Consider the following 18846-nt stretch of genomic DNA (forward strand, 5'->3'; position numbering starts at 1 on the left):
TTCACTGGTTCCATTCTACTCCACTTAAATGCGAAACCATTCTGGCGTGCCAATACTATATTTTGTGACCAAGCCAGGGACTCGATGGTGGCAGAATTGTTACAATCAGGTAAATTTAGATACACGCTAAGGGGCAAATGGTCGCTAAGGCCATTTGGATGGATCACAAATTTTTCCACCCAGTTAGAATATCTGGTGGGGGAGAATAATAAAGTCAATAACAGATTGAAAACCCCTAGCCATAAAGGTCGAACTAAATTTAACCTCGGGGGAACACATCATATTAGCAAAGCCAAGATCAAAAGTGGCAATGATGTCATCTATTTCTTGCCCTCTATCATTGTGTATGAAATGATTCATGCCATCATTTTCTTCCCCGATCTTTTTCCGGGATCCACATAAATCCAAATTACATACATTTATGTTGAAATCACCCACCCAAACCAAAATTACATCTCTTCCTATGGCTGAGTTTAGGTAGTTTAAATCTACATGCAGGTTATTTAACACTTCTATGAAGTCAACGTTTTGGATATATGATGTTAGCACGCATACTTTTAGCACTCATACCATTACCACGCATTTTTTACAACGCAGGACCTTTTACAACAAATACCTTTACAACGCATTACACTACAACGCAGATACTATTACAACGCATACCATTACAACGCATTACACTACAACGCAGATACTATTACAACGCATACCATTACAACGTAAGTATAGGTAAGTATATAATATTTTTAAATAATGTAAGTAATAATTTTTTTAATATTTTAATTAATTATTAAATATTTTATTATTAAATATTTTAATTAATTATATTAATTTTTATTTAATAATTTGTAAATATATATGTTAAAAATACCCCTGTACCCCAAAACCCAAACCCAACCCTGAACCCTAAAAATACCCCTGTACCCCAAAACCCAAACCCAGCCCTGAAACCTAAAAATACCCCTGTACCCCAAAACCCAAACCCAGCCCTGAAACCTTAAAATACCCCTGTACCTCAAAACCCAGCCCTGAAACCTAAAAATACCCCTGTACCCCAAAACCCAAACCCAACCCTGAAACCTAAAAATACCCCTGTACCCCAAAACCCAAACCCAGCCCTGAAACCTAAAAATACCCCTGTACCCCAAAACCCAAACCCAACCCTGAAACCTAAAAATACCCCTTTACCCCAAAACCCAAACCCAACCCTGAAACCTAAAAATACCCCTGTACCCCTGTACCCAAACCCAGCCCTGAAACTAAAAATACCCCTGTCCCCCAAAACCCAAACCCAGCCCTGAAACCTAAAAATACCCCTGTACCCCACAACCCAAACCCAACCCTGAAACCTAAAAATACCCCTGTACCCCAAAACCACAAACTCAATACCCCTAATAAATGTTTTTAAAAAAAGATAAACTTACCTATACTTACGTTGTAATGGTATGCATTGTAATAGTATCTGCGTTGTAGTGTAATGCGTTGTAAAGGTATTCGTTGTAAAGGGTCCTGCGTGGTAATAGTTTCGTTGTAACAGTATTTCGTGCTAAAAGATGCGTGGTAACCGTTACATACCCAACGTTTTTAATGTTGTTGTAGAAGTTTACCACCACTAACTCTAGACCTGAGTATAGTATAACAGAAACCATTTGATAATAGGATGAGCAATGTTTCCTTTAGATTCTCTGGACCTTCAACAGATTAGATACATATACACAGATACCCCCTTTGTGTCTGCCGTTCACAGAGGGTACCGCTGGGATGTGAAAGGTCTTATAACCATCCAGATGCTTTTCAGTTAAAAGTCAGGTTTCCTGAAATTTTTCATAAACTCCCCCCAAACAGTATTAGACACTTTGCTCTCCAAGCCACAAATGTTCCATTAGACAATCCTTACTTGTTCTCGAGAAGGTGGGGGGCTAGCTGGTATTGAGCAAACATTATCAATAGGGAGCATGGAAGTCTCCACATTAAGAACAGTATCCATACATTCTGCATCCTTCCTGGCCTCACGGACATCTGCTTCAGAGCTAGATAATATATTACAGCAAGTTTTCCAAATTTTATCAGCATTCCTATTTATGTCATAATCTGGTGCGTTATTAGTAGGCATAGGAGCTTTCTGCCATACCAAATCAGGCACATTTTGGGCTTCCAACGGGACCTTTTCTACCTGAACTCCTCCTTTTTTATTCACTTTATGTGCTAGCATCTGATTTAAAAATGGGCCGTAACTGCAGTTATAGTCATTGGCTACTACAGTATTACCACGCAGTCAGTCACAGTCGTTAAGACCAGAGAGTGCTGCGAATCTATTTTGCCCTTCGAAAAAGGAAGAAAACCCCTCACCAACCCAGCTTGTTCCACCTGGTGGCCTCATCCTTAGTTGACCCTGACCCTGTTGTGCTTGATAATACAGCATCAGGGTGTATTTCCACCCGTTCCATTTATCAGATCTTGAACGTTTCTGTTCCCCATAAAAAAATCTAGTGGTAAGATCTCAATACCCTGACCCCTTGGCCCCTCACCATACATAACTTCTCTGAGTACCCTTTCTACTGGTGCTGGACTGTTAAAATTGATTACAATACAGTCGGCCTGGTCTCTAACCCCCTTACCCTTTTTTGACGATGAGGTTGGTAAAGGGATGTTCTGTCTATTTTTTTTAATATTTTCCTTGACAATAGCTTTGTTCCCTTGGCCTTCTTTCATCAGCTCCTCCTTATTTTTAGATGACCTCAGATCGTCAACTACAATCTTTGGTATAAAGCAAGTGGTAAATGGTGGTAATTCGGCCTGATTACTTAAATCTACAGAGGTACCCCTGTTTTGGCCTTTAAGTGTAAGGTTCGCCAGTTTAAGAGTATTCTCTGCAGTAGCCTCAAACAAAATGTCCAATTTATAATTTATTACCTTTAGTCTCTCGATGAGAGGGAGCGTAAACAATTTAAGCAACTGTTCCAGATGAGATACAGTGAGTTCCACATCGCCAGGTTCAGCTTGGATATTAATTTGAGGCTGGGGACCCATGCTATGTGAGAGTCTTGTTGGGACAGGCAAATATGTGGCGGGTATTAGATGTAATGATCACTTTTGTAGGCACCGATTTTGCAGGTTTATCTGATATTTTTGAAACTTTTGGTTTTCTACCTATTTGACGACCCCCTTCCCTCTTTCTTTTACCCAGTTGTTTGTGACATGTGGCTGTATTTTTAGTCTTTTCGACAGCCTGTACATTCTTGTTGGTAATAGCAATAGGGTGAAAATCCTCAGAAGATAAGACTAGTACAAGAAGATGTATTCACGAAAGTTATGCCAGTTCCATTTTCTATAACTTTACCTAGAGAACTTGGGCTAGTTGTGTTTAGTCTTTGGCAGTCAACATGATCCGGTGTGACAGCATTCTTTAAATCGCCCAGAGAGGATCGCTTTGAACCTATGAGTTTCAAGGATAGCTTTTTCTCTGTGAGGGCAATTTCTCGCTCTAGCATCACAGCTGCTCTCGTGATGAAATTAACAAGAGTCCTAGTTATACTACCCCCCGTTATACTCAATACGCTTTTTCTACCCTTCCCAGAATGGTTGGCCATGTTTAGGTAGAATGTAAACAATAGGGCAGGATGCTTTAAGTCAGGATTCCCTCTGGATACCATGTAAATGTTTGTGTTCTTACCAGTCTAAGGGTGACGTTAGGAAGGTGGCCCAGCCCAGTCTTGTCCAGCCTTGGACGGCCGTAGATGGCCCGCCCTTTGCCCGGGCTTCGCCCGGCGAGTCACGCGCGCGTTCTCGCAGGATGAGGGACTAGGCGTGTCTTTATGCGCCTCCTGGCTCGTGGAAATTAGGCATCCTGCCCCTGAGGATCTTGGGGCTTGTAGGCGGCAACAACAGCAGGCGGACCGGCGGAGCCAAGCCAGGCCGGTCGGATTGGAACAAGGGGGCGGAGCCAAGCCCGGCCGCGTGAAGGGAAGCGGCGGGAAGCAGCGGGTCCAAAAAAACAAACAGCATCCAGCAGGCACCGGGGAATTCAGCACCAGGCGTGTTTTTATGCGCGTGGAAATTAGGCGTCCTGCCCCTGAGGATTTTGGGGCTTGTATGCGGCAACAACAGCAGGCGGACCAGCGGAGCCAAGCCCGGCCGGTCGGATTGGAACAAGGGGCAGAGCCAGCCCCGGCCACGTGAAGAGAAGCTGCAGGAAGCAGCGGGTCCAAACAAACAAACAGCGTCCATCAGGCACCGGGGAACTCAGAACCAGGCGTGTCTTTATGCGCCTCCTGGCGTGTGGAAATTAGGCATCCTGCCCCTGAGGATCTTGGGGCTTGTAGGCGGCAACAACAGCAGGCGGACCGGCGTAGCCAAGGCCGGTCGGATTGGAACAAGGGGGCGGAGCCAAGCCCGGCTGCATGAAGGGAAATGGCGGGAAGCGGCGGGAAGCAGCGGGTCCAAACAAACAAACAGCGTCCAGCAGGCATTACTCACTAATCCTCCCTGCATGCTCTTTTGTTTTACTTTGCCCTTACAAATGTTAGGAGGGAGTGCACACCCCTAGCACCCATAGACCCAAGAGCACTAGGCTCTGTCCTTCACTGTGGTAAAGAAGCATCCCTCGGCCCGGCGTCACCTCTTTCTTTAGCACTAAGTGTCTCGATGTCATGAAGTATAATTTGAATTTTTTCATCGAGATCTTTGTGCCCTCTCACGGTTGCTGCTGTTAGAGAACTGCTTGCAGCAAAACAATACACAAAGCGCTGTAGAAAAGGCACACGTCAGCAACTAAGCCTTATTCACAAGCCAGTAGTATGCAGGTAAGCACAGAGGTACTCAGGCGCTTAAAGTAAAATTTTCATGACAGTGAGCTGTGAGGAGTCTTGCAAAGTAGCTGTGAGCAGCTGTTACAGAGAACGTGAGTGCATGAAGATACAGATTACAAAGCTCACCGTGTGTGATTTCCAAATTGATCTCAGTTGTAGGCGGTCATCATAAGCCACCCATACACTGTGATGGTATACAACCTTTACAACGAAACTTTTACCACGCACTACCATTACAACGCAGTCATTACAACGCAAACCATTACAACGCATTGTGCTGGGGGGCGCTCTAGGATAGGGAATACGTTTAATTTACTATCCAACACCTTCCCTAGTGTCCACGGGGACTGGAGTTGGAATAGTAAATAAACATTTTCACTATCCAGCATCCCAAAGCGCTATGCGTTGTAAAGGCATGCGTTGTAAAAACTGCGTTGTAAAGGTATGCGTGATAAAAGTATGCGTTGTAACGTCATACATCCACAGTGACGGAGCATTTGTGTGCAAGCATTGTCAGAGCTGTTGTATATTCGCGGTGACAGAGCGTTCATGTGCAGACTATCACAAACCACGCAGGAGAAGCAGTGATGTGCAGTCAGCCACCGAGCTAACAGTCAATCCGCAGTGAATCAAAACAAAGTCACTCAGGGAGCACTAACATGACCTCAGTCACACGGTAGCCTGTCACTCCCATAACATTCATCTGTATTTCATCGTAGATCAGTCGGTTACAAAGCCGAGTCGTTATGGACACGGAGCAGCGGTGTTCAGTCAGTAACAGGAAGAAGTCAATTGAAGGCAGAGAAAGAGCAGGCACACAGAATGGTCCCAACCCCCACTGCCCATCAGCCTTTCCTGGGAAGTAGCTCTTATCGCCCGGCGCTCTGCCGGGGCCTGTGTTAGTTGGCGACCTTGTGTACACTCGTTAATAACTGTAGCCAGTGGACATGCCTCCCTTGATGGGAAGGGTGGGAACTACGAGCGCACTAGCTGCTATGTCACCTCCAGATCGGAGTTTTAAAAAGCAATGTAACAAGGACATCACTTTCTGTGGCATACCGTTTTTTAAAAACTTTACATTTTGTTTTTCCTTATATTTAAGCTGGGACGTGCCATCGTTGACCGTGTCATAATGCTTTGAAAATAAAAAACTTTCAGCCTTGCTGCTGTACAACATGGAATAAGAAAACAATCTGTCTCCATTGCACGAATGCAAAAAGAAAGTGCCTACCCACTAAATTGAAGGAGAAAGTGTAACACCGCAAGTAAAAGATCCAATCCTGATGGGCGGTCTCAAAAGGAGGTAGGGCGGTAACAAGAAGGGACTAAGAAGCCTCATTTTCAATCAGAAGCCCACATTTACCATTGACGATGACGCCAGCCAATGAAAAAGGTGGGCGGGGCTTCCACTCCACTTTTAAAACCTAACCTACTACAGTATGCCTTGTAAAGCGAGCAGCGCGTGCGCGCTACAACACTAGGCAAGACTTAAAAAAGAAGACCGCAGGCTGCCGGGCCACTCACAGAGCCCCGCAGGTTTCTCATAGAGGCTGGGAGACATGTAGCTTGTGCGTAGGGTGTGTGACTCCGTAGCAGTTTCAACAGTGATTAGTGAGCTTCCCGCATAGTAGCTGCCTTACGGAGCCAGGTTGCTCGGAGCCAGGTTGCTCAAAGCCCAGATTTCATTGAGGGCTGGTTCAGGATATGCTCTTCCATAAACATTTATAAGGGTAAAACCTAGAGTAAATTAGCCTCAGATATTAATTCCTGGCGCAGGAAAATATGGACAAGAGAGTGACTTTGATCCTTTTACCCTTTTCCAATCTAATGCTATATTTAAAGACAATTTAACCCTAAAATTCTCAAATTGAAACATTACACATTTCAGCAAAAACAGCTGGCGCAGTTCCTTTTTGTCCCCGATTGTATTAAAACAATGTAGAGGGGATGTCATCTTCGATAGTTCTGCCTGTGGGTCCATGCCAGGCTGAGTCCGACAACAATCAACCTTGCTCAGTCTTCACGAGTACACACCTATAAAGTGAAACCTGCTCAAAGGCCCCTACTTTATCTGTACACAGCATTTGACTCCGTTTTCAGAGATGTGCAAATGAGGTAGCAGCTGAAATCCACTTTACCACGCCATTTCTGTGAGTGTCACTCCTTTTCAGAGAGTGATACTCCATTTAGGAGTTCCAAGCCACAGCAGAGGCCCATAAACTGAAGGTCAAAAAGAGAAATTACTGAGGGTGCTTCTGTAAATGGGGAAAGAGATTGCATTACAGACTGTCTTTGTGATCACTTGTTAATAACTGATTATTGTGGGGTATGCCGTATTTTAGAACTATTGAACCATTTGGTTAAGCTTCAGAGTTTTCTTTGATGTGTACCAACAACCCCCAGTGTGTTTCAGTTGATCACATTTATTTTCTAAATAAATTTGATTTTAGATTGGAAGTGCTCATAAAAGCTGAGCAGTTTAAAAGAATGCTTTTTTTTTGTTTTGTTCATGTCGTCTTAGGCAATATTTGATTGAGTCTTTGGCACCAAATAACAAGATTCTGGTGTTTTTGCCACAGACGACTATAGATTTAGATTTTTTTATACCATTTTATACTTACTGCTATTGCCCATTATGCCTACGGACATGTAGGGCAGCCGTGTAGGACCTCCACTACTGTTTTCCTTGAGCAAGTTTCTGTATCACCCAATCAATCAATCAGGGGTTTATAAAGTGCGCTACTCACCCGTGACGGTCTCAAGGCACTGGGAGAGGGGGGGGTTTGGGAGGTCTGGCTCCGTCGAAAACCAAGGTATTGAGGTCCTTCCTGAAGATGTTTGGTACCCGGGCTGTGGTTCAGGACCTTCATTTCTGTTTTCACAGATCGTATCCAGGTGTTCTTTGCCCTTATCTCATATGTTACTTGAGCCAGCCTTACTGCGTCATACATAGTCCGTACATTCAAGAATCCGATTCTGGACTTGTACTTGGTATTCAGAATTTCTGTCATTTTGTCAGTAGTTTCCTTGGTTCTTTGGTTGCTGTCAATAATGCACGTCTTCTGCAGCAACATTGGAGGCCCTTGTGCCCAAACATTTAGTGGTTCTTACTGCTGTCTCTGTTATGCGACAAGGTTGTTTGTCTTGTGTCCAACCTGGAAGATCAGTGGACCACACTTCATCTGGTCTTTACCCTTTACCCTTGGGTAACTCTGCCAGGAGAGTAAACTCCGATCTGATAGAGACATCTAGCCGCAGATTCCTTAATTTAGGATTAGCCCCAGGCGTCAGACTGGATCTGGAAAATTTTTGCAGCAGCACCTCTGCGCGCTGGGGGACGACGCCACACAACCCCGCCCTGACGTCGTCCACGGACGTGACGTCAGCGAGGTCATATAAGTCCCTCCCGGTGCGCTGACGTCAATTTCCTTCTTTTCCGCGTGCAACTCGGATCCAAAGTGAGCGGTTCCTCTAGCCTGTTTTCAGGCCTCTTTGACGCTTTTGCATCTGGAACAGTGTGCGATGCCTTCGGGCTTTAAAACGTGTGCCAACTGTTCGCTGCAAATGCCCGCGATGGACCCACACCGTATGTTCATGTGGTGTCTGGGCGAACACCACGACTCGACGGATTGCAACGCCTGCCAACAACTCAAGCCGAAGTCCCAGCGGGAGCCCAGATGAAGCTCCTTTTTGGCTCACCTGTCCCGGTCGGAGTCGTCACGGCCCCCGGCCTCCTCTTCGGCGGCAGGTCCTGGTGGCAGTGGGTTCCGTTTAAGGCGTCAGTCGCCGTCTGGTTTCCATGTGTGTCGCTCGCCCATTCCTGGTAAGTCCTGTCGCCGAGGTCTTCGACCTCCCCTCCTCCTGTTGTTGGGGGCACTGTTTCCCGGATTTCTCCGGACGTGTGCCCCGAGAGTTGTCCCTCCCCCATCTGCCATTTCCTGGCGTGGGGGCGACTCAGACCCAGATGGTGGCTTATTCCGCGGCCCTGCAGGCCTCCCTTGGGTCCCTTCCTCTCCCTAGGGTGTCCTTGGACCCTCCGCTGTGTGCGGGGTCTCCGATGGACTCGCTGGTGGGTTCGCCCCCGGAGCCGACTGAGCCCCTTGCCTCTGGGCATCATGGAGGCTTGGCGTCATCAGGGCGCAGCCTGGCTGGGTCTCCCTCTTCGGCCCATAGCATCCGTACCGTGCTGCATAGTCCAGTGGGGCTCCCTGTGGTGTAGCAGGTAGTTGCTGGTACTCTCAGCTCGTCTCCGAGTCCACCTCGGCCTTCCGGACAGGTGGATGCCTTTTCAGAGGCCGAGCCGGCGCCGTAGACTTGCCTCCCCGGCTCCGTTCCTTACTTCGGAGTCGGATCACGGCTGTCACGGATAAGATGGAGGAGGCCAAAACGAGTGCCCTCAGAGGTGGAAGAGAGGAGAGACTCGGCAGAGTCCCAAAGGGCAGAAGTAGCCCGAGCCAAGACACACACTGTAATGAGCGAGCGAAGAGCTGCGCTAGTGGAAGCGAAAATATTGCGACTCCAGCCATATGGACTCCCGGGAGGGAGGAAGCAGCAGCGGAAGCAAGGAAGGAAAGGCAGCTTGCAAATTAAACCCCAAAAGCGCGGGCTCCGGTGGGGATACACTACACCCCCGCGCATGCCTGGTTGAGCCGACTGTCTCCGTGAGGCGGAGCCGGCCGGGGAAGAGGAAGCGGATCGGAAGCGGCTCTCGTCAGTTGTGGTGAGCCCTCTCCCCGCGCCAGCTCTGAAATCGAGTGGCTGGTTAGGCGGGAGGAAGCGGATCAAGCGGCCAGAAGTTACCGGCTGGAACTTCTGATGTGGACCCCCCCTTTCAGCTCAGTTACTGGAGACTTTGGCTTTGCAGTCTCCGCTGTGAAGTAAGGAGTGTGGGATGGGGTAAGACTGAATTCCAGAGATTTATCGCCTCAAGGGACTGAGGAGTGGTTCCTCACAGAAGGTCTTTTCGTGTGGGGAAAAATTAGTCCTTGTGCATTTAAAAATATCCCAGACACACTGTTCGTTCCCCCCTACTGAGTCTCGGTAGGTGGTAATTGGTGTGATGAAGTAATCCTCTTTGATTTCAGGTCCAGGGAAGAGCAGCCACTGAACCAAAATCTGGGGGTAGTATCAACAGTCAAAGTAGTGCTAAAAGTACCTTCTGTCTAGGAAAAGTGTAAGGTTCTCATAGGAGTTACAGGTGCATATGTAATTCTAGAGTAACCACTGACATTCTTCTCTGGCTGTGTATATTCTGTTAAAGGTGGGGTGAGACTGGTATTGTACCATGATGTAAATGTATTGAGCAGAAAAAGATGGAGTTGTAAAGTGTAATACGTTTCTTGGATTGAAACTAATTAAGGAGAAATACTGGTGTAGAAGAGATAAAGAAGAACAAACCTATTTTTATAAAACAATTCGTATTTTTCCACAAAGGATTGGTGTAGCGTCATTTTTGTGTGGATGTGCATTTAATTACTGCTGGGTGGTTTGCAACCTTTACACATGTGCCTCAATTAGAGATTGTCTTACCCTAGGCCAGGCTACCCTAGGTGACCTGACAACTTTAGGTTCCAACACCCACCCATCCTCCCCTTTCTGCGAGGACCTTTCCAGGTTGGCTTCTCCATCTTGCCTCCTTTCAGTTGGCACTAGTCTTCATCCAGGGTACTCAAGTTGGTGCGACCTTTTTTGAATTTGCCTTCTGCAGCCACCTCCCTCTAGGTGGCTTCTCTTCCTGTGGAGCGGTGCTTTTCGCTTTCGCCTTCACCAGGAGATTCATTTTTCCCTTTCTCTGCATTCCTCCACTTTGGTCCTTCCAGTGTGGGGTCTTCCCTTGTTGTTTTCCCTCCCTCCCACCGCCTCCATCGACTTGGGGTTTCTTGTCTCCCCTGCATTCGCCTTCTTTGAGATCTGCCAGGCTGTGCTTCTGCCCTTAGATCTCTGTCAGGGAAGTGCCATTCTTGCACTGTCATCTCGCAGTGGATTGTTGTTCTTCCTGTGCTCTACCCTTGTTTGCCGGCCCTGTTCTGTGTTGTAATGACAGTCTTCCTTTGTCCGTCGGGACATTCGTCCCTTGTTACTCAGCCTCTAGGGAAGGTCCACGCTTCGCTTTGCTGGGTTGTTTCTCACAGCGATGCTCTGCCTTTACCTCCTGTTTTGTTATTATACAGTGCATGACACTGTCCTTTATGATGATGTTATGCCTCATCCGATTTCTTTGTTTTATGGATATTTCCTCATTCGCACACTGTTCCCATACTTTCACAGTTTTGTTGGTGGCTCTGGATTGTGCTGCTGAAAAGTTTCTCCGATGAAAATTGACGTCAGCGCGTCGGGGAGGACTTATTAGACCTTGCTGACGTCACGTCCGTGAACGACGTCAGGGCGGGGATGTGTGGCGCCGTCCCCCGGCGCGCAGAGGTGCTGCTGCAAAAGATTTACGGATCCAGTCTGACGCCTGGGGATAATTCCAAGTTTAGGAATCTGCGGCTAGACAACGTCTCCACCAGATACATCGTTACCGAAGGTAAGTAACTCGTACGTCTGCATAGCTTTCCAGGTCATTAGGTGCACGAGCCACTCGACCACTTCAAGGTGGTGATCCTCCAAGGGTATTTAATACTTAGGCATGGTTCAATGTTCACCTTTTTTCGGATTGGTCTCTGAGCCAGTAAAATAGCCTTTATAGTAATCTGTTTCTGATTGAATTGTCAGCTAAATCACACATTACACAGCCACCCACCCAGACTCCTCTTCAAATATTTTGTATCCCTTTTTTCTACTTCTAGCACTAACCTTTTAACTCTACCTTTAGCATACTACCTTTTGTACTAATACCTCCACCAAAATCGTAGTATACCTAGACACTAGTATCTCTGCCTGTAGCTAGACCCTAGTGCCGATATCATTGCCTATCTATACCTTCATATTACGTCCCTCTCTCCAGAACCAAGTATCTTTAACCCTACGTTTACCCTTTTACCTGTGCCCTAGTTCCTCTACTACTGCCCTCTCTCTACCTAGTGCACTCACCCTATCTATTCCATAGAACCTCTAAACCTACCTATACCACAGTGCCCCTTCCATAGCACCTAAGGCACTTTTTCTGTTTCCCTCCCTCTTGCCATTACTTCCCCCTCTTTTCTCCTTGCCTCTTTTCTTGTGATGTTGCCTGCCCGAGTTACATTTTACAGAGTTGTTGTATCCGTTCTTTAGAGGGTAAGGATTTTCTCATTTTGTAATTTCACCAACATCAAGGTTTCAGCAGCCTATGGGTGGTAGGCTGTATTTCCAACAGTAGCTCCTGATGCAGTAGAGTTTGGGAGTTGTATGGAGGGTGAATCTGGTGAGGGAGTAGCCGGACTAGGAAGTCAGGCAGGTGGGTGGATGTCAGTGGCACAGATGGGAAGCAGGGATGTGACATTAGAAGTACATTCATTCAACCCATTGTGACCGGTAATGCGTCTAGTTTGTTTTCCTGCATGCAGTGCGCGTGTGCTTGTGTATCTTGCACAGACTGTCTTCACCGCCTGCGGGTTTCGGCACAGTCAAGTGTTTGAAATGAGTACACTGCCTGCTCACGCCTCACTTCACCGTGGGGATTTTTGCCGAGGGAAATGCTCTGAAGCTTGGTCAATACAGCTTCCGCCCAATACAAACAATTCACGCGGAGATTAAGGACTCTAAAAAGAACATTTGATTAAGTGGAAATGCGCGCAGAAAAGTAAACCTAATTCTAGCGAGAAACGAGCTGGAATAAGGCCGATGATGAAGGATTTGCGTGCAGTGCCCCTGCGGTCCTAAAGGGAACTGTTTTTTCCTCGTCTCTAATAAGAGTTGATTCTCCTCAGTAAACATGTATTATACATAGTGATAGAATCAATTGGTATCCAGTAAGTTAAACCCCTAGATGTACTTTTTAATAGCTCCGAATAGTACACAATGAACCGCAATCTAATAGGGAGGCTGTTTAAAAGGCAATCTGTCAGAGGAAGTCACTGGGTTGAAGTAGGTGGAATAACAATTGGGGCTTTCTCAGGATCCTGACCTTCTGCAACAGTTACATCCAGCTATTGACAAATGTGAGCACGTTTCTCCTAAGACTGCCGTCACCCTCGATGTAGCTTGGCGAGGTGGCAAGGCGCGACCACGCAGGCTGATAGTTCAGAATAGTTGAGAGATCAAATACATGTAATGCCAGAACGAGTATGTCTTTTTTACAGAAATTCTTATGCTGTCAAAAAGGCAATAAGAAATAGAATTGCAGCAGGTCCATCTTCCGCCAAACCAAAATCCCTTCCTCATATCATTCTCCCTTTTGGTTTACTAGTCTTTGGGCTAAAATGCCATGAAGCTGCTCTGCACTAATAAAACAACCAAGAATGAATAAAAGTGTTCTCAAGGTCCATAAGTCATGGAGGAACTTCATAATGTAGGTAAACTAAAGATGCTTTTTAAACTTGAGCATTAAAACGTGAATCAGTGCAAGATGGCCACACCAGTGAATCATTGTTACAGATAAGTAACTTTTTAATATATCATCTCGTTATCATTCCAGGGTACATCTTTGTGTTAGTTGGTCATATCACGTCATGAGCGAACGTTCCAAACCTCAATACAAAGAATATATTTTGTATTTTCTCTCTCTTCCTTCCTATCTCCATCACCTGGTCCTTGCCATGGTTTCTCGCTCTGAGATGTTTGGCTATTTCTTGCAGATGTCCAGATCCGATCTGTGAAGTCAGTGCTATGGTACCATGGCTATGGCGCCTCTGAATTCTATCGACTCCCCGAGGATGGCTCACAAGGGAGCAGGGAGCTGTTATTGGCATTCTCCTGGCTATTGCACAAAGTCCACCTTCTGGAGAAGCTGTTGGAGGTTAGCAAGCTCGTGCTGGGAGATGAGATAACTGTGTGCCCGGTAAGCACTTTTTATACCTAAGAAGTATCACACTGTACAAAGATGCACTGCGCAGCGCATCTGACAACCCATAATGCACTTGGAGGATCGGCAATACTGAAAGTGCTGCATTCTCAACATATAAAACCTGGTGTGGTGTACTCAATGCACCAAATAGTGTTGTAACTGCCTGTCCTCCACGGGGGTGGAATCTGCATGTGGGCAGCTTAACATCTGGCATGCATGTGCCGCTGAGAACAAAATGCATAATGTTGGAGTATTCACTTAGACGCCTTTCCAAAATTAGCTATTAGTTGTCCCATGCCTTTATTTGCCAGGACCATCAACACTCCTTCAGCATGGTTGGGGAGCTTGTGCATGGTGAGCATATTATTTTCAATAGGCTCTGGGAATGTAGGCAGCCCTGGCGGTACTGGTCTGTAGTCTGCTTGAGTAGGCTACAGGGTGAGCTTTGTCAGTCAATATTGCTGTTTTGAGAATATCACTTTCCATCCAAGTGCTTGATGGTTATGGAAAGCATGGAGGGCCAATATGACTTGCCACATTAAAGGGTCATCAGTATAGCTATGGCTTTTCGATATCAAAAGTGCAAATAAAGCAGCTACCAATGGAAAATATGGACACATTTTTCACATAGTAGAATTGAGTAGGACATGTCCATCTTCCTTTAAAATTGTGCCTATTTTTAACAGGTTCCCATATTTTGTCTACCTTGTAACCTCCTGTCCTTCTGCATTTGCCTATTTCACTATTATCCTGCACAAGCCAAATAGCGCCCTGTGACCACATCGGCCTCACATCAAACAATGCGCAGGCTTTATGGTGCTGTTGTTTCCATTGTACCCTAGTTTTTCACTTCCAGAACTGGACTGAACTTGCGGGACATCTGGCTGTTCTTCAATGGCTTTGGGTAGGGGGAATCTAAAGGAGCAGCAAAGGGTAATATCCTAAAATGCAGACTATCACGAACAGCAGAGCACTCTACAATTGTAGGTAATTACAGCATATGTAAGACATCCCAACCTTGGTATCTTGCCTTACAGAGGTCCTAGCATTGTTGTGCGAAAGCAAAATATACTCTGGAATGAAGGCCTACTGTTATTACCTACTGCTTGGATTTACCAGGGAATCCTCATACTGAGATTCAGATAAAAAGGGACTGCACCCTGCTACCAAAATCAGTGGTCACTTTGTAGGTTACTTTCAGTAAAAAAAATAATTGAAATCCACTTTGTGGAAGGTCTTTTAGTGGAAAGGTTTATCACTGTCACTAAACAAGCTTAGGTCTAACACCATGACTTGGACATAAATATGGCCTAGATATACTGTGGCATGAAGAAGCACCAATGCCCAAATAGACTATGACTGAAGTTAGAATAGTAAATTATCCAGGCTCCAGTGACCTCGAGTCTGATGATGGTTTGGTCCCAAAGTAGAAGTAAGGGTAGTAAATGTATGGAGGACAAGCGGGACAGCACCCCTTCTTCTACCAGTGTCTCCAGGCTTGTTACTGGTGCATGCATTTAAAAAAGCTTGGTGAGATATTTTTGTTTGAAATAACTTTCAAAATTAACTGATTACTGTTTACATTGAACGTTGGTAAAGAAAATATGATCAGGCTTGCTGTTGGAGAAAGAGAAATCAGTGTTTAATTATCCTTTCTCTCCAGTACATTCTCAGCCCTGTGCCTTTTTAGGCTTCGCCTGCTTAGTGCTTGTGCTGTGCTTGTGAAATCTATTGTTAATATGGATCTTAAAAGGGGCTTACATCCCGCCCTTCCTTTTCATTGGTTAGTGTGCTTGCCACTTACTTTTCCTTCGTTTCTATTAGTTGTAGCATGCCATTTCCTGTTGCTCTTCTTATTAGATCCCACGGCCCAAGTACTTCTTATCATCCACGTCAGACTTCTTTCTTATCAAGCGTGTCAGCACCCCTGCTTCTCTCCTCCTCCGCCAACCTTTTCCCCAGTTCAGCAGCCTGACCTCCTGTACCACTCCTCCCACAGATTCTTATTGTCTCCGCACAGGTAATGTTATTTGTGTATTGTGATCCCTATTGGAGCACTTTACACAAGCTCCACAGTCATACAGCAGTATGTTTGAGCAATAATATGTCACTCTGTAACAGCTTGCTGGCTTCAACAAATACACGTTAACCCTCATCAAGTTAAACCTTGAATTTTCTTTTTGAATATGTACACTCTTGTACACGGAAAGGATTCTTGACCGACAGTCAAACCCTTATTCTGTTTGTGTGCCGGCACGCTTCCAAAACGTTTGCCAGCAGAAAACCAAACCACTTAGTTTGAGCTATGAGCACGTTCAAGCCTATTTTTACTTTCAATTGACCTCGCTCCGCCAATTCTCTAAGGTGCTTCCTAACTAGCTCTCTTTGATCACTTCACTTCTCACAATCAAAGCTAGACCGCCCATTGCGATGGTGCAATTGAGGTAGTATTCCTTTTATTTTTTACATTCTTAAATAGCACAATCTCGTCCAGACCAGAAGGTATGGGATGCTTAACATGAGCCTAGTTACATTAAACAAGCTTACGTACCTTTTTATTTTTAAGGCAGGGGGGATCTGCAGGAAGGCGCACTTCCTTGCTGTGGGTTCATGTTTTGTCTTAATTTAAGTTTCATTCCTGTACCCGTCGTTCTTGAGGTGGCCATCACTTAATTTGTAAAAAAAAAACTCTGAGTGTGTTACGAGTTATGCTCTGGCTGTGGTGTCAAGCAGATTTCAGTTTTCTTTTCACGTAGCGTTGCTCAAAACAAAGGCGCTTATTCAGACTTGTTGCCTATCAACACAAATTATGCTTGCTGCATGCTCACATCTTAGTGATTCCCCTTAAGGTAGCGAGCTCTTGTTGGGATTTTTTGGGTAGGCACCCACTCTCCTCATGTCAGCAGTGCCAGTAAATATGTCTTAGGGCATATGTGGGCACTCTATCTCAAGGTGCTTCCTCTGTACTACACCTTCCCTATTTTATTCTCTTCTTAATGAGAATGTGCATCTCTTCCCGGCATAGCTTGGAAACCATGCCATGTCCCGGGTGTACCAGGCTATGTAGGGGCACACCCACACTGGATAAATAACCAACTACAGAGTATGTGATACCCTCTAATCCAATGGTTCAGACCAAGCTAAAGTCACCTCAGACTTTCCTCCTTTCTGGCAGGTCAAATGAGAACCTGATGCCACATGCTCAAGCTTTTATTTTAATTAGATTGTAAAGCTTCTTGGGAGAGGCTGACTTGCTATGTAGATGATGTCTGTAAACTGCAAAGCATGTACTTTCTCATTGCAGTACTACATAAATATAATGCTAGCTTTAGTGAAACAGCTCAGAGCTTTCTGTCACAGATTTATTTCAGACTAGATTGCACCCTTTTCTGTTCTGACATGCAAGGAAGCAGCAGCAGACTCGAGCAATGTTTTTCTAACTGTGTTTTGGCTTTGGAACTCCAAATACATTTGTACCACACATATGTTCCTCCAGCATTTAATACTCTAAGACGTTTAAAGTGGTGAGAGGGCTTAATCCTTCATGTATACCAACACATAAACCCCCGCTTCCAATTGACTCCTGCTTACTTTTTAAGCGTACAGTTTAACAATAAATAAATCATTCACTCAATATGCTCACAGATCGTGAAGACACATAGTTGTTATTTATGTGGTTACGCACGTTCTGAACAGGGTTTGGATGGCTTTAATTCATTATCACTTGTATTTAAGCCCTCTCACCAAGTCAATCCCTTACTCTGAACAAACACGGCAGGAGGTGGCCTGACCCTATGTTCATTCAAGTACAGGCGCCAAGTAGGTTAGGTCCAAAACTTAAACAGCAAGAAGAATGACTGCCATGCAGTCATCAGCACTGTTTCATTGTCAGGGCCCTTCACGATGTTTTCATACAATAAGTATTCCCTTCTAACTCTGAAATGTCCCCATCGCCTTCTTCGCTCAACTCTCCCCTCAATCCGCTCGCTTACCATCTTTTTTGCCGCTGCACTCCCTCGCCCCATATCATGTCTTTCCCTTATTTTTCTCTCCTATGAACACATCTCACATATCACCTCTAGTTTCTCATTCCTTTTCTTACACTTCTCCTCTTTCTGTACCCCACTCTACTTCCCTTTTACTCTGTTCTCTGTCTCATGCCCTAGTTTTCCTCTCTCCTTAACTTCATTTTACTATATTTCCTGAACTCCCCTCTCTCTTTATCCTCATCTTCTCTTCTTTCTTGCGGTCTCCTTCCCCTTCCTACCACTCCATCTCTCTCCTGGACCCTACTCTGATGCCCTCTTCTGCTCTCCACTGCTGTCTACTTTTCACTCTTTTTTAGTCATTTCTTCTCCATTTTTCTGTATTCTCTGCTTCCCATCTGCATTTTTAGGCTAATCCTGCGACAGCACATGTGCTGCATTCATGCGCACTTGTGAGACATATTGTTTACAATAAAGGACTTGGAGCTCACCCACTGCTTACCATTTGTTGGCTTCAGTGTCACTAGTCTTTGGTGACTCCCATTTGGCCAGCACAGGCCAAGCATCTCTTATGTTCCTTTATGTGCAGCATGGACAAAGCACAGATTGAATCAGCTTAATTAGTGCTCGTCCACTTTTCGTGCTGTGATTGTCGTTCTATTTTTTCATTCCCTTGTTGCTGCCCCCACCCTCCTCAGCAGCTGTGCAACATGAAAAACAGCTTAAAAAATGTTCTATGATCCGGTCAACACTGGCCCCTTCATATCACTTCTTTTTCTTGTTAATAAACTGCCGTTCACTACTAGTGTTTGGGGAATCTATGTGATAGTCCCCCAAACCAGTGCTTTACCCAAACAAAATAACTTTCTTCTAAATAAGCACTGGTTGAATGAATGAGTGAAACATTTCTATAGCGCATACAAATACCCTAAGGCGTCTAGGCGCTGATGCAGTTACAGCTAACTGGTGGGGCAGATTAGAGAAGTTCAAATTTCTAAGGCAAAAAGCCAGGTCTTGAATGTTTTAGGGAAAGGAAGGTGTAACTCTAAGGCCGAAATGGCTAAAGGAAGAGTATTCCAGAGCTTAGCTGCTGCGACCGAGAAGGCTCCTCCGCCCAATCGTGCTC

At 45.4% G+C, this 18846-nt stretch overlaps 1 protein-coding gene across 1 annotated transcript in view; it reads left to right on the top strand.

Annotated features, from left to right (window-relative positions):
* TEDC1 (tubulin epsilon and delta complex 1) overlaps nt 1-18846 on the top strand; it is a 618264-nt gene that overhangs the window by 59619 nt on the left and 539799 nt on the right. Inside the window, exon 3 of the mRNA XM_086937156.1 lies at nt 13526-13728. Coding sequence (XP_086793282.1) covers nt 13526-13728 — 203 coding nt within the window. The remainder of the gene's footprint in view (nt 1-13525; nt 13729-18846) is intronic.

This window comes from Lissotriton vulgaris, chromosome 9 (assembly GCF_964263255.1).
Source record: "Lissotriton vulgaris chromosome 9, aLisVul1.2, whole genome shotgun sequence".
Taxonomy (NCBI): Eukaryota; Metazoa; Chordata; class Amphibia; order Caudata; family Salamandridae; genus Lissotriton; species Lissotriton vulgaris.